This window comes from Erinaceus europaeus, chromosome 10 (assembly GCF_950295315.1).
Source record: "Erinaceus europaeus chromosome 10, mEriEur2.1, whole genome shotgun sequence".
Taxonomy (NCBI): domain Eukaryota; kingdom Metazoa; phylum Chordata; class Mammalia; order Eulipotyphla; family Erinaceidae; genus Erinaceus; species Erinaceus europaeus.
The window spans coordinates 29146285-29162776 of record NC_080171.1 but is presented as its reverse complement, the minus strand read 5'-3'; the positions used below and the strand labels follow the sequence as shown (position 1 = coordinate 29162776).

General features: G+C 45.8%; 1 protein-coding gene across 1 annotated transcript; it reads left to right on the top strand.

Moving 5' to 3' along the window:
* Positions 1 to 4050: 4050 nt before the first annotated feature.
* Positions 4051 to 15927, top strand: DPH7 (diphthamide biosynthesis 7). The gene is made up of 9 exons (XM_060199472.1): positions 4051 to 4343; positions 5152 to 5282; positions 5720 to 5807; positions 7322 to 7413; positions 7766 to 7938; positions 12282 to 12351; positions 12452 to 12517; positions 12754 to 12926; positions 15422 to 15927. The coding sequence occupies exons 2-9, from the start codon at positions 5275 to 5277 to the stop codon at positions 15817 to 15819; spliced, it is 1068 nt and encodes a 355-aa protein (XP_060055455.1). The 5' UTR covers positions 4051 to 4343; positions 5152 to 5274; the 3' UTR covers positions 15820 to 15927.
* The last annotated feature ends 565 nt before the right edge of the window (positions 15928 to 16492 follow it).

Genomic DNA, 16492 nt, shown 5'->3' with positions numbered 1-16492 from the left:
CAGGGTTGGCTGTGAGTGTGGTGGGAATTATGAGTGAGATTTAGACCTGCGTTTATCTGATGTCAAGAACTGGTTGATGTCAAGAAGCCTGGTTAAAAAAATGTTCAGATTCCCAGTTTGAGTAAATTTACTATGACTCATGCTGAGTGACCAGGAACTTGGCATAGGGGGTTCTTCCTAGCAAGTCCACTGAAGTCTTACCTGGGAATTAGAGTAGTCAGGATATATAAACACTTCTTTCCTTCTGGTATATTTAATTAGAACCAGAGCACCACTATGGAACATGTGATACTGGGTATTGAACTTGGGGCCTCATACTTGAGAATCCAAGACTTTAAACACTGTGACACCTCCCGGGTTACAGCATCACTTTCTCATCCACTTTGTGTGGACTCCAAGACTGACAAACCCTTCCAGAATATGTATGAGTATCAGACAACATAAAATACATTTGCAGGGCCAGACTATACAGTGAGACCTGTCAGCCACCCTGCTAAAGTTGTAACTTCTAGGAAAATGATTGTTGGCCAATCTAACTCAGACCATCTACTCTGGGCCTGCAGGTTTTTGGCACACTTTGTCCTTTTTTATCCTTTGCCATTTTTAGATGTCCTATGTGTTCTCACCCCCTATCTACCCTGACTAGGCCTGTTGGCCTTTAGCCTCTGAACTGAGCTTTGAGAAACTTCCCCTGCAGTAATTGGAAGTCCTGGGCAGTGCAAAGACAAGACAGGAACAAGTGATAGCCACATATATCAATCAATCTTGGACCCAAAGAAGGGGTTTTCTGAAGGCCCCACAGAAGTTCTTGGCCAGAAGTTTCTGCCTTTGCTTCAGTGCAGGGAAGCTCCAGTGTAGAATGTCTGTAGCTGGGGCCAGACGGTAGCGCAGCAGGTTAAGCGCACTTGGCGCAAAGCGCAAGGACCGGCGGAAGGGTCCCGGTTCGAGCCCCAGCTCCCCATCGGCAGGGGTGTTGCTTCACAGGCGGTGAAGCAGGTCTGCAGGTGTCTATCTTTCCCTCTCTCTGGAAAAAAAAAAAAAAGAACTGGGGACCAAAGTATGGAAGGCCTGTGCTTTATGCAGTAAGAATAGCAATAAGAATGTCTGTAGCTTATGGACTGGGCTGAATGAGGTCTGCCTGTCCCTCCAAAGTCCGCTTGGAACAGTAATGTTGGGAGGGTGGAATGTGGGATCCTGAGGTAATGATTGTCTTACAAAACAAGCTTGGGCTTTTAGGGTGTTCCCTGTTTGAGTAACATTCCTACTTGCAGAGGCCAGTTCAAGCCACAACTGTTTAGGGGGATCTGATGTAAGTCAGCCTGGGGCATTCTGGGTAGTCTTCCAGCCATGAGACCCTTAAATGTTCTCGTAACAGACTGGGTTGAGGCACCAAATCAGGCTGTGATTTTTTTTTTTTTTTTTGACCTTTTCCCTCTGTGGTGTCCAGATAGAATACTCAAACATGCCTGTCACAAAATAAACTATTCTGCAGTTTTAACTCAAGTCGAAAAATTATAGCAAAAACTTGAATGTGCTCAGGGTTTCTGTTGGTGTGTAGGTGCCACACTGGGTCCTGACACATGATTGCTTCTCCAGTGTCCCATGTCTCAACTGAAATAGCTATGGCCGGGGCTTGTCAAGTATGGAAGCCAGGAGCTGGTGCCTTAGTTGATGGTTGTCATTAATAACCCTTCTCTGTATGCTGAAGAACTATAGAGGCTCAAATTTTGCTGCCCATTTGACAGTCCCTTTGCTTACACCCCTTTGTGTGTGTGTGTCTATCCCTGCCCTAAGAAATACTGGTGAGGATCACCCTCAAATTACCATTTTGTTTTTACCAGAGCACTATTAATCTGTGGCTTATGCTGGTACAGGGTATTGAACATAAGATCTCAGCTTCATGGAAGTTTTGCACAGTCACTATACTATCCTAGACTACATTAGACTTTTTTTAATATTTATTTTCTCTTTTGTTGCCCTTGTTTTTATTGTTGTTGTTACTGATGTCGTCATTGTTGGATAGGACAGAGTAATGGAGAGAAGAGGGGGAGACGGGGAGAGAAAGACACCTGCAGATCTGCTTCACTGCCTGTGAAGTGACTGCCCTGCAGGTGGGGAGCTGGGGGCTTGAACTGAGATCCTTAGCCGGTCCTTGAGCTTCGTGCCTTTTTTTTTTTTTTTTTTTACCAGAGCACTGTTCAGCTCTGGCTCATGGTGGTACAGTGGAGTCTCTGGCATGAGAGTCTTCGCATAACCATTATGCTATCTACCCCTGCCCATTTTTTTTTTTAAATCCCTGATTGCTTTCGTTATGGCACCCACCCATTAATGTTTTTTTCTTCTGAAGGCCCTGCCTCTTGATCCTTATCAATTGAGAGTGTCTATGGAAATTTGATGTTCAAGTGGTTTAATGCAGAGCCTGTATCTAACCTGGGTGGGGTCACTTGACCTGCTTTCCACACTAGAGAGTTATATGGTTGCGCCATTGCTCAATGTCCTTTCTTGACCAGCCTTTAATATTTCCTCTGAGTAAGCTGTTGTTGCTGAGCTGCTGCTGCTGCTGCATCTATTATTAGCTCTAGTCCTTCAAAAATTGTGTTGAATGCTTAGGTATTGTGTGGATTTTCATCTCTTTTTTGTTAATTATTTTTGGTATTATCTATTTATTTATTGGGTAGAGACAGCCAGAAAAATAAGAGGGAAGGGGGTGGTAGAGAGACACCAGCAACACTGACACTTGCAAAGTTTACCTCCTGCAGGTGGGGGCTTGAACCTGGGTCTTTGTGCATTGTAACATGCACTTAACCAGATGTGCCACCATCAGGCCCCTGTACTTTCATCTCTTCATATCCAGTTTCATAGAGCTACTATAAAGTATCACTAAGGGATTGCAAACAGAAATGGATCAAGGAGACTGTACAGCTGTTAATGTAACAGATGCCCCTGCCTGAGGTCCCAGGTTCAATCCCAGGCGCCACCTATAAAGCAGACCTAAATAGTGCTCTGGTAGAAAAGAAAAACCAGGGGGCTGGCAGTGGTGCACATGTTTAAGCGCACACATTACCATATGCAAGGTCCCAGGTTTGAGACCCCAGTCCCCACCTGCAGGGGGGAAGCTTCATGAGTGTTGAAGCATGGCTGTAGGCATCTGTCTCCCTCTATTTCCCCCGTCCCTCTCAGTTTCTGGCGGTCTCTATCCAATAAATAAAGATACTTAAAAAAAGAAAAACCAGTTACTGGTTCTAGAAGGCAGAAGTCTCAGGTCAAAGATGCTGGCAAGGGCACACACACTCCCTCTGTAGGAATTAGGGAAACATGTTATGGGCCTCTAGCACTCTCTGGCAGCCTTCATTGTTCCTTGCCACAGTAGATGACTCATACAAGCGCCTATCCTCCCTTCACCTCTGGGTGTCCGTCACTGATAGGCCAAATGTCCCCCTTGTAAGGACACTGGTTATACTAGATTCTGGCCACCCTAAAGACTGCCGTAGTAACTAAATCATCTCTATTTCCCAAGCCCATTTTGTGTTACTGGCATAGGACTAAAACATCTTTAGAAGGACCAAGTTCAAACCATACCAATGTTCAAAACTTGCTTTCCCCAAAACCTATAGCGCAACTGTTGCCCAGGGTCGTCACCGCTGTCCTGGGTCTGAGTCTCCCTGGCATCATCCTTAATTTAATTGGTCTCTTCTGTCTGCTCTCTACTGTGCTGTGGGTCCTTGTCCTTCCTCAGATGTCCTTGCACCCTAACGCAACCCCTTCTGGCGAGGGGCAAGAAGGGTCAGTTGCTGTAGGGCAGAGTCATCCTGGGCTCGCTGAGTGTCTGCTCTGTGCAGGGCCTTCACGCCAAGCTCTCCTGCATTTAGTGTGGGACACTTGCGACCCCTGCGAATTCCCGCACCTCGCGTCGGTATCACCAACCTGCAGGGGGCGCAGGGCCCCTGCCTCTTGTAGTCTTTGGCCACCGGAAGTCCCGCCCTTATGCCTCGGAAGGAACGTCTAGCGGTGAACGAGTACCGGCCGCCCTGATCTAGACAGTATTCCTGCGACCCAGGCTCGTCCTTAGCCGGTCCCCAGCCTTACTTTCGTCCGCCTTCTTCAGGACTCGGCCCGCCCTCACCCTGGCCTCATCAGTCCGCCTTCGCCTGCCGGCCTCACCCGCCCGGACAGCCCAGACAAGTTTAGATCACTGGACCGGCAATCGCATCCGGCTGCTGCAGACAGTGGACACCGAGTACACCGCGGACTCGGTGGAATGGTGCCCAGTCGACGGCTTCAGGCTCTTCCTGGTCTGCGGCACCTACCAGCTGCGGAAGCCAGAGGAGCCGCCCGCCGTCCAGGTGAACAAGGTGCGGTGCCCCCACCGCTGGCATTTTCCAAGCTCTAAAGCTCCAGGGTCAGACTGGTGGGAGAGACCCGAGTAAAGAAGGGAAGGCTCCTGCAAGGCAGAGAGGGACAGATGTGCGCCCAGTGGAATGTGGAGTTACGGAGGCGCAACGCTGCCCTGTGGTCAGAACATCCTGGAGGCAGTGCTTCATTCTCTGTATCTGAGACCCAAAACTCGCGATTGAAACCTTTTTTAGAGTAAAAAGAAAACGAGTTTTCACGGGAGGTACACCTAGTCGGCCTCTTGACTCGGTCCTTGAGCCTACCCAGTACTCTTAGAGAAACTGGCGCTTGAACGACTCGCCTCAGCGGCGACTGCCCCAAGCAGACTGGATTTACCGAAACTATCGTTGGCCTCTGTTAGCCAGTTGAGAATAAGCATTGGATGCTGAGTCCAGGACAACTGATCTACCTACTTGTTGATCACATTCAAGAAAACAGACACTTCTCTAGCTCAGAAAGTGGGGGTACTGCTCCCAAGTAGTCTCGGAGCCTCAGCAAAACCTTTTCTTTCCCTCCACCCCTTTCCCAGTCTTTTGGGTTTCTTAGTGTTAGAATAATTAAAGATGGGGTAGCGGGTTGGGGGGGGTAGCATAATGGTTATGCAAAAGACTTTCCTGCTTGGGGCTCCAAAGTCTCAAGTTAAGTCCACGGTACCACCCACCACAAGCCACAGTTGAGCATTGCTCTGGTCTCTCTCATTAAAATCACACAAATTAAAAACTACATCTGCTTTAATTAATTTACTTATTTATTTTGTAGGGTGGGCCAGACATTGAGGAGCCTCAGACCCGTTTAGGACGTCTCTACTTATACCGTTTCTTAGAGGACAATTTAGGTTCACTGGTTGAGATCCAAAGAAGAGAGACTTACGCAATCCTGGATATGAAATGGTACAAATTTGATAACAATCCCAGTTCTCCAGAATTTGTCATGGGGGGGAATACACGTACATGTATCAAGAAGTCTAGTGACTGGCAGCATTCTGCAAAGGGGTTAATCTCTGTTTTGCCACCCACCTGCTCACTTTTGGAGTGTGCTATATAGTCTTGACACTAATTTCTCTTGGTAGTTGCTGAGCCTTAGAGTTAGGGTCAGTCTGGGAAGTAATGCTAGACTTCTGATTTCGTAAACTGAGAGTTTTTGGAAGGACAGACTTGCTACCTGTATGCTTCAGGTATGCCACCACCCAGCCCCTGAACAGACTTGTAGGCTCCAACCTCATTTTAGGAACTGACACTTGTAAAAAAAAAAAAAAAAAAAAAAAGGCAAGAAAAGAAAAGAAAAATGATATCCTGTGCTCTGACTAGCATGTGAGTTCTTTCCTCAGGTGCCACCTCCCAGTGAGCAACAATACCTTGTTGGGTGTGGCTGATGCGAGTGGGTCCATAGAGCTCCTGCGCTTGGTGGTATCTGAGGTTAGTGTCTGGACCAGGAGGCTGGAATGGTCCTAAATGGGAAGGGTTTGGGCCAGAAGCTACATTGATACCAGCATTTTTCTGAAGTAGTTCTCATCAGTGGTGAACATTATTATCAAATGTTCTAATGTAGCATGCTAACTATTTTCAGTTATTGAGCTCTGCATCTAACTCCTAGAAGTGGTCACCTCTGTCACCAGCAGGATGGTTAAAGAAGGGTTGGCATACCTGTTCATTTGCCAGTCAGTGGATCTGAAAGTTATCTAATGAAAGCCTTGGACCAGCACTCACAGGCTAATGATGTGGGCCAAAGAAAGAGCAGTGAATTGCCACCTTGATCTAAACAGTGTTCCTGCAACTCAAACTCGCCCTTAACCGATCCCCACCTTTACTTTCACCCACCTTCAGGACTCGGCCCACCCTCACCCTGGCGTCATCAGTCCACCTCCGCCTCCCGGTCTCATCCGCCTAGACCGTCCACTCATGTTTAGATCATTGGACCAAAGATCTAAAAGTGATCTTCATCACTATGACTAGGAGAGCATACAGTTCCTGTGATATTTTTTCCCAAGTAGTTTTTGTTCTGCCCACTGGATTTTTTTGTTTATTTTGTTTTGTTTTTAACTTTAGATAGACATAGAGGGGAAGACAGACAGAAATTGAGAGAGGAGAGCTACCACCATCCATAAAGCTTCCCTTTCATAGTGCTTCCATGTGGTGCTAAGGGCTCAAATCTGCACCCTCATGCATGCTAAAATATATGTTGTACCAGGTGAGCTATTTCCTGACTCTCCCAAGTATTTGACAGTGACCCTGCACAGGATTTGTAGAATGATGTCTTTGCTTATTGTGTCAGCAGTGGTGGGTTGACTAGGAAGTCACTTAGCATCCCAAAAGACCCTGCAGATCCTGACTTTGGGAGGGACATACTAGTGTAGCTGCTGCTGCAGGTGGGATTAGCAGAGAGCATGATAACTGAAGGCTTGTTCAGACAGGGCCTTGCTGCAAGCCAGATGAGAGCAGCAGGACTGTCTGAGGAAGATGGCCTAGGAACTGGTTCAAAGAGGGATAGGTAAACTCAAGAAAAGACCCTGATGAAGTAACCTGCTGGGAGCCTGTGGATAGCAAGAAGCAGTGTCTTATTTGCTTAGAGAGCAAAACTTTATATAGATGTGAGAAAACAGACAGCATGTTAATGGCTACTTGTAGCTTTTGCAGTGGAAGCAAGAGACAAATTCCCTGTCTCATTCACTAGAGACAGACACCAGCAGTGTCACTGGAGCCCCAAGGAGGCAGAGCCCAGGTCCCAGTGTTGTTTCCCAGAGCCTGCACAGACTGTTGAAGGTGCCAGGAGTGTGTGGGCAGCAAGGGTATCAGAACAGGAAGGCAAGGGCGGTTCCTGAGTGTCCCCAGGGCCTGCTCTCTTGGGAGTAAATGAGGGAGGGCTTACTCCCCTAAATCTTGGGATGGTGCTGGACTCTTCCCCTTTGCTAGTATTTCTTTCTCTCCATTAGAATGGACACATACTCCAGCCACTTTGCCGCTTGGCCCTGGGGGAGCAGTGTCTAGCGTTGTCCCTGGATTGGTCCACTGGGAAAACTGGAAGGTAAAGGCGGGAGGGACCCTGAGTCTCCTCAGAGGGTTAGGTTTGTTGTTGTTTGTCTGTTTTTACCAAAGCATTGCTCAGCTCTGGCTTATGGTGGTACTGGGGATTGAACCTGGACCCTCTAGTGCCTTAGGCCTGAAAGGCTTTTTGCACAGCCATCATGTCATCTCCCCAGCCTTTTCTATCTTTTTGCATTCTACTAGCTTAGGTCATCTACCAGGTTCTTGAGGAACCTCTTCCATAACATGATTTGGGGGCATGAATTGTCACCAGTTGGGAAGCAGAGGAGGTTGATGAGTTTGGGTCAAGAAATAAAATTCATCTGGGTTTCTCATTGGTTCCTTGTCTTTAGGACTAGTGAGCAGCCCTTGAAAATCATTACCAGCGACTCCAAGGGTCGTGTCCACCTTCTTAAAGTGAGCGAGGCTGGGTCCAAACTGCAGAACATGGCCACATGGCAGGCCCATTCCTTCGAGGCCTGGATTGCTGCTTTCAATTACTGGCAGACAGAAATCGTGTATTCAGGTTAGTACTCTTCCACTGGGTATTGGCCTCATAAGGGAGGGAGCCAGGCTATTGCCATATCCCATAAAGAATTGCTAAGGAAGCACAGATGAGGCACACAAGGCCTTGTCTCTGGACGTAGAAGATCCTGAAAACCCTCTGCCAAAAGAACATTCTGGAAGAAAGGCTAAAGTTGGTCATCACCACTTAGCTGTTCTTTAGAAAGCCCAGTCCAGTTCACTGCAGACTTTTGGTTTATGTTTATATATATGTATATATATACATGTATGTATATTTATATATATATTTTAATTTATTTTCCCTTTTGTTGCCCTTGTTATTGTAGTTATTATTATTGATGTCGTTGTTGTTGGACAACAGAGAGAAATGGAGAGAGGAAGGGAAGACAGAGAGGAGAAGAGAAAGATAGACTCCTGCAGACCTGCCTCACCACCTGTGAAGTGACTCCCCTGCAGGTGGGGAGCCGGAGGCTCAAACCGGGATCCTTATGCTGGTCCTGCGCTTCACGCCACCTGCGCTACCACCTGACTCCCCTTGGTATGTCTTTGTTTTTTATCAGAACACAGCTCAGTTTTAGTTTATGGTGGTGCTAGAGATTGACCTGGGGCTTCAGAGCCTCAGGCTAAAAGTTATATAACCACTAAGCTAACTCCCCAGCCTTGCTGCAGACTCTTGAGGACCTGACTCCTGGATAGGAACAACTGAATCAGACACTCAGACACCCAGTCAGCTCCTACACTCGTGCCTACACTTTGTTGACTTTTGTTGTGTTGGATTTCAGAGTTATCTGCTCCCTTTTGGATATAGTTTACCTTCCCTGAGAAAATAAATGGGATGGTTCTACTGTTACCATTATTGGCCTCTGTCGTGGGTACAGATCTAATGGTTCCAGCATGAGGTAGCTTTGCTCAGCTGTTCTTAGTCAGGCAGAGAGAACAGTGGGCAGAAGAGGAGAGAGAAGACAAGAGCAGCCAGAGTACAGATCTGTTTATCTGCCTTCAGCTGCTGGTTTGTGCTGGTCCGTGTGGTGGCAGTGAGGCCAGCATTCAGGGACTTCAGCAGTTCATCCCAGCCCTAAAACCTCACTTGCCAAGGTTCTCAGTGCCACCCATGGTGCCAGTCCATTACTTCCTGTACTAAAGGTTATCATGAAGCAATGCCCTCCTCAGCTCTCCATCCTGACTGCTCTTTATTTGACCTTGCCAGCTTTTCTCCTTCTGTATGAAAGTGCTTATTCTTTGGCTCCTGCCTGGATACCCTTTCTCTATCTTAAAGATGTATTTATATTATATTTATTTACATGAGAGGAGAGAGAGACTACCAGAACATTACTCTGGCACATGGGATGCTGAGGATAGAACTCAGGAGACCCATGTTTCCAAGTCTAAGATCCTACTCACTGCACCATCCCTCAGAACCAGGATACCTTTTTGTTTGTTTGTTTTTTAATTTCTTTATTGGGGAATTAATGTTTTACATTCAACAGTAAGTACAATCGTTTGTACATGTATAACATTTCCCAGTGTTTGCTAGAACAGTACAACCCCCACTAGGTCCTGTCATCCTGCTTGGACCTGTATTCTCCCCCCCACCCGCCCCAGAGTCTTTGACTTTGGTGCAATACGCCAATTCCAGTTCAGCTTCGACTTGTGTTTTCCCTTCAGGATGCCCTTCTCAGTGTGCATTGTTGTTCTAACTTCTGTCTGCCAGAAACAACTCCGCTTTGGCTGGTTTGTATTATGGAACCTGGCATCCTCTAAGCCTCACATGTGTACTCCTGGTGGTTGTTTTTTCTTTTGTTGTTTTCGTTTTTAGATTTGTTTATTTATGAGAGAACTAAAGCGTTATTCTAGGACATGCAATACCAGGGATCAAATTTGGGGTTCATATTTGAGAGCCCAGTACTTTATCCACTGCACTACCTCCTGAACCATGGACTCTTTTTTTTTTTTTTTTTTACCAGAGCACTGCTCAGCTCTGGCTTATGGTAGTACAGGGGATTTAACCTGGGACTTTGGAGCCTCAGGCATGAGAATCTCTTTGCATAACCATTATCTTCCCTCACCACCCTGGTCTCTTTTTTTTTTTTTAAATATTTATTTATTCCCTTTTGTTGCCCTTGTTGGTTTTTTATTGTAGTTATTATTGTTGTCATAATTGTTGGATAGGACAGAGAAATGGAGAGAGGAGGGGAAGACAGAGAGGGGAAGAGAAAGATAGACTCCTGCAGACCTGCTTCACCGCCTGTGAAGTGACTCCCCTGCAGGTGGGGAGCCAGGGGCTCGAACTGGAATCATTATGCCGGTCCTTGTGCTTTGTGCCACCTGCACTCAGCCCACTGTACTACTGCCTGACTTCCACCATGGACTCTTAATCAGAGCTCTACTTAGCTCTGCATTATTGTGGTGGTAGGGCTTGAACCTGGAACCTCAACCTCAGGCATGAGAGCCTCTTACATAACCACTATGCTATCTCTTTGTTTGTTTGTTTTTATTATCATTATTTACTTATTGAGTAGAGTCATCCAGAAACTGAGAGGGGAGGGGGAGATAGAGAGGGAGAGATATACCTGCAATATTGTTTCACTACTCACAAAGGTTTCCCCCTGCAGATAGGGACTAGGGGCTCAAACCTAAATGCTTATGCTTTATAATATGTGCTCTCAACCAGGGGCGTCACCACCCACTTCTGTGCTGTCTCCACAATATTCATCTCCACATTTTGATTGCTTAACCAGACTTTTAAAGATTTATTTTGTCAAGAATTGAGAGGGAAAGGGTGGGGGCTAGCTAGCATAATGTTTATGCAAAAGAGTCTCATGTTTGAGGCTCCAAAGTCCCAGATTCAATCCCCCGCACTACCATAAGCCAGAGCTAAGCAGTGCTCTGGTAAAAAAAAAAAAAAAAAATTGAGACAGGAGTGAGAGATGGATTAGGATAGAAAAGAAATACTGCAGCTTTGCAGGTAGGGCATAGAAACTTGAACCCAGGTCCTTTTGCATGGTAACATGTTTTCTCAACCAGGTGAGACATTTCCCAATCCCCTAGGGACAATTTTTGGAGGTTTAATGTTTATTTTATGAGTGGATGAGATAGCATATGTGGTATGGGGTTAAATCTGTCTCATTTATGTAAGTCCTGTATTCTACTCACTGAGTCACTTCCTCAGCCACAAGGTTGCTCACTCTTTTTTTTTTTTTTTTTCCTCCAAGGTTATTACTTGGGTTTGGTGCCTGCACTATGAATCCACTGCTCCTGTGACCATTTTTCTTTTTCTTTCTTTCTTTCTTTCTTTCTATTTATTTATTTATTTATTTATTTGGATAGGACAAAGAAATTGATGGGAAGGGGAAGAGGGGACCTTGCAGGTGGGGGACTGAGGGCTGGAACCAGGATCCTTGTGCAAGTCCTTGCACTTCTTACTGCATACGCTTAACCCAGTGTGCACTGCCCGCTCCCTCTCCCCTCCGTTGCTCACTCTTAATTAATTCTGTCACCTTAAGGCTTTCTTAGCACAGAATAAGGTTGCAGTAAAGATTAGATTTAATCACTCAGGATCAGTTTCTTCAACAATGTTTATATATTATCTACCATGCTACAAGGACTGTTTTAGGTACTTGGGCTTACTTCAACTGGGAGGAGATGAACTGTGGACATTTACCATAGCATTTAATAAGACACAAGCTATCAAAATATTTGGGACATAGCTAAGGCAGTACTGAGAGGGAAGTTCATAGCCATCCAAGCACACATTAGGAAACAAGAAAAAGGACAAGTAAGCATTTAATAAATAAGGATGTTACTGTGGCCCAGGAAGTGGTGCAGTAGATAAAGTGCTGGACTTTCAAGCATGAGGCCCAGAGTTCAGAGTTCAGTCATTCAGTCACATGTACCAGAATAATGCTCTGGTTCTCTCTCTTCTATCATCAGTCAATCCTTGGTCTTCCTTTATAATTTTTTTTTTTTTTTTTTTTTTTTTACTCAGCTCTGGCTTATGGTGGTGTGGGGGATTGAACCTGGGACTTCAGAGCCTCAGGCATGAAGGTCTCTTTGCATAATTATGCTATATCCCCACTCGGTCTTCCTTTTTATCCTTACAGGCTTAGTTCAACATTCTTACCTTTTTTCCCTGCAGGTGCCTTCTTCATGTCTGAAGACACGGGGCACAAGGGTGACCGTCTTGGGCAGGGGTGTGTGTTATTCCTGGCACTCATCTATCCACTGGCAACCTGAGATCACTCAGGAAAAGTTGCGCATGGGAATTTCCCCACAGATTGGGGAAATTCATTCCAAAGGGAATGACCATTTTCTCTTATAAGCCATTGTCAATGGGTTTCTACACAGGTGGGGATGATGGCCTTCTGAGAGGCTGGGACACCAGGGTTCCTGCCACTTCTCTGTTCACCAGTAAGAGGTAAGTTCAGCAAGGAGCCAGAGCCCTCTGTGGCCTTCCTCCTTTCCTTTAGACTCAAGCATCTTCTGGGTGTATGCTCAGGCCTGTCTCTTTACTCTAGACATTCCATGGGTGTGTGCAGCATCCAGAGTAACCCTCATCGGGAAAATATTTTGGCTACAGGAAGGTGAGTCATCTAGAGTCAGCTCACAGGGCTCCTACTTGACTCCTTTGCTTCTTCCACTTTTGCTGTCCATCATGATGATTGAGCCATTCCACATGTGTATCTGGGTTTGGGAAGGGGAACTCTCACCCAGAGGGATGAGTGGGATGGGCCTTCTAGGTGTTTCCTGTTACCTTGAGATATTGGGGAGCAAGTGGGCTTTGGCTTTTCCTGCATGTCTTTTGTGTCCATGGTTTCAGCTATGATGAGCACGTTCTTCTGTGGGACACTCGGAACATGAAGCAGCCATTTGCAGACATGGCCGTGCAAGGTGGGGTATGGAGACTAAAGTGGAACCCCTTCCAGTACCATCTGCTTCTGGCAGCGTGCATGCACGGTGGCTTTAAGATCTTAAACTGCCAAAAGGCAATGGGTAAGTTGGAGGCCTATAGCAGCTGGGCCCTGGGTAGGCTTCCAGCTTCCAGTGAAAGTTACCTTTCACTCTAGCAAGCCCTATCCCCACTCTCCATACATTCCCAGGTCACACCTGGCACCAGCTCCATAATACTAATTGCAGGCACTCTGCTTTCTCATCTTCTCTCCTGACCAGCTCACTATTCTGTTGCCTCCTGCATCCCAGTGATTCTCTGACTGTTGAGATCTTTCCTTCAGAAGTGTGCCCTAGGGTGGGGCTGGGTAGCATAATGGTTATATAAAGACACTCTCTTGCCTGAGGCTCCAAAGTCCCAAATTCAGACCCCTGCACCACCATAAACCAGAGTTGATCAGTAAATACATACATACATAAAGTGTGACCTCTTGTCACCTTCTCAACCATCCTTGAATCACTGTCTACCAAGTTCTCCCAATCTGAGGGCAGTGTACATCCCAGGGTCCAGCATTTCTTTCTTTTTTTTTTTTTTAATTTTTGAGAGACAGAAACACCAAAGCACTGCACAGCTCTGGCTTATGGTGGTGCGGGGGATTGAACCTGGGACTTAGGAGCCTCAGGCATGAGAGTCTCTTTGCATAACCATTATGCTATCTACCCCCACAGGGTCCAGCATTTCAAGCATGCTTAAGCTCTGTTCCTTGTGTTCCTATTCTCACACTGGGCACATTTAGTTAGTTGACCTCAACTCTGCTTGTGCCCAAGTCAGACCATGGCTGAAGGAAACAACCACTGGAGTGATCTCACTTGAAGTTGATTCTACAGTAGATTCTTAGAATTGCCAGATGGAACAGCACCTTTCCACTGTGGCCAGTGATATTCACTATCAAAACTATCTCACATTTTTTTCTTTTGAACCCTATTTTCTTCATTTTTTACCAGAGCACTGCTTAGCTCTGGCTTATGTGCTATTGGGAATTGAACCTGGGACTTTTGGTGCCTCAGGCATGAAAGTTCTTTTGCATAACCATTATGCTATTTCCCCAACCCTCAACCTCATTTTCCTTCCTCATTCTCCACTCAGGGTCTCCCCTTCCCATGTATAGAAGCAAAGATACCTTGCCTTCCCACTGCTGCTCTCATGCAAGTCAGGTCATCTTCCCTATACAATGCTTTTCTCTTCTGTGTTTTCACTTTTCTCTCTTTCTTTTTTTAATATTTTATTTATATATTAATGAGAAAGATAGGAGGAGAGAGAGAAAGAACCAGACATCACTCTGGTACATGTACTGCCAGGGATTGAACTCAGGATCTCGTGTTTGAGAGTCCAATGCTTTATCCACCGCGCCACCTCCTGGACCACTGTTTTCACTTTCTTCATCTCTCCTGGGTCATTGCTGTAAGTTATGTGACTGTGCTGTCATAGTTCTCATCTTAAAGCAACTTGAGTTTTTATTTATTTTTTTTACCAGAGCACTGCTCAGCTCTGGCTTATGGTGATGCTGGGGATTGAAGAGATCTTTCCTTTTTTAAGGTGGGACTTTGCAGTGAAACTGTGTTAGGGAGTAGAGCCTCTGATATAATGGCTGTATACTTGGTACTTCCTCATTCAGGTTTTGTCTTAGCCTTCATGCACCTTTCTTTATCACTGGTTACTTTCCGTGTCTATGGCTGCTCTTACTAGCCTGACCTTGTCCCTGGACCCTAGTCTGCCTCTGCTTTAGTAACACCTTTTTTCTTTCTTGTTGATGATGTTGACTATCTTCAAACCTTCCGTAACTGTGTCAGATATAAGACCTCATACATCCTCATTCTCTAGTCTCAAAAGTTACCAAAAGCAAGAACTACATGCACTTAAATTCTTCGTAGAATCCTTTGAGTGAAATTTTATATTCTTTTTTATGTATATTACCTGTATTTATTTATTTATTTAATGTATTTTTTGCCTCCAGGGTTATTGCCGGGGCTCAGTGCCTGCACCACGAATCCACTGCTCCTACAGACCAATTTTTCCCCTTTTGCTGCCCTTGCAGGAAAAACTCCCTGCCAGCCCCAGAGCCACTTCCACTGACTTATGGTTCCTCAGATGGCATCACATTCTTTTTGCCTCTGTACTTGACCTGCAGCTTCTCCTCCATCCTCTCCTGTTAAGCTAGCTCTTTATCCTTTGCTGCTAGATCTTAAACTGAGAAGCTTTTGCTAAGCATCAGACTTGGAACAGCATCCTTGCCCTTGTGGTTCCATAGAATCCTTTTTCACGTGCGTGGTTCTGTAACCTAGAGTAAACACACATCCACCCACCCGTCCATCCATCCATCCATCAATCATGTAGGATAGGGTGAGTCTTCTCACAAGCACAGTACTCCCTGCAAGATGAAAGTCTGTTCTGCCTTTTCTCCACATGGCACAGTGGTTGCTCAGACACTTGCTGATAAATGAGTAGCCACTTGATGGGGTCTTCCTTTGAAGGTGGACAGGCTTATAGAGGGGACACTAATTCTGGGTAACGTGTATCTTTGTGTTCTGTCTCATTCCAGAGGACAAGCAGGAAATGTGCACAATCTCTCTGTCTCAAACATTGCCCAACTCACTGTTGTATGGAGCTGACTGGTCCTGGATCTTCTCTCACCATCCATCACAGATGCAGCAGATCCACAGTGACGCAGGTGCCAGACTAGATCTGGTCTATAATGTAAAACCTACTGTCTCTTATGATCGCCCAGATGAGAAAGAGGAGCGGACCAAAGTGCAGGTGCCATATTCTCTCCAGCTACCAATAGAGGATATGAGGAAGGATGGCAGCCGGCTGCACACTGCAGGAATCAGGACTCCTGGCTATGACCTCTCTCTAGAAGGAGCAGCCTTAAACACCAGCCTCCTAGCTACTTGCACATTTTATGATCACATTCTTCATGTCTGGAAGTGGGAGAACTGAGCTGGAAAAGCAGTTTGTTGTTTTGTTTTGTTTTGAAATCATAAGGGACATTTCTATAAGTAAAATGGGAGTTTTATTTTTCTTGTGAATGAACTGCCCTTAAAATTCTTACTGCAGTATCTGTAAGTTATTTTACTTTTTAAAAATACTTTATTTATTTACTGGATAGACTGAGATGGAAGGGGAGATAAGGGTGAGAGATACCTGCATCACTGCTCCACTATTTATGAAGCCTTCCCTGCTGCAGGTGGGGTGTGGGGGGGGCAGGAGGTTGGACTTGAACCTGGATCCTTGTACATGCTCAGTGCATCTTATGGGATCTAGTATAGACAATCAAGCTGTTGCCCTAAGTAAATCTTGTCTGTTGGGTCCCTTGAAAATGGCAGTATGGGGCCAGCAAGATTAACTGACTTGTACAGGGTGGCTGCTATGTCGTGTGACCTGGATTTGAGGCTGAGCTAAGATTCGCTGCTGTGGCTTCTTTCCCTCTCTCTAGCTAAAAAAAGTTGCCCCAGAGTAGTGAATCCGACAATAAAAATCCAAAATGGCAGTCTGGCAGCAAGAGTCTATGACCCACCAAGCAGTAGGTAGTGGACAGATTTGGTTTCCACTTCTCAAGCTTGTCATTTTCTTGTGTGAATTTGTTAGTTTGCATTTATTTAAACACCTGTTT

What these genes read in the sequence shown, in the direction of transcription:
- DPH7 (XM_060199472.1), top strand. An exon ending in TGCGCTTGGTGGTATCTGAG is followed by an intron (nt 5,808 to 7,321) that starts GTTAGTGTCTGG and finishes TCTCTCCATTAG; the next exon opens with AATGGACACATACTCCAGCC. An exon ending in AATATTTTGGCTACAGGAAG is followed by an intron (nt 12,518 to 12,753) that starts GTGAGTCATCTA and finishes CCATGGTTTCAG; the next exon opens with CTATGATGAGCACGTTCTTC.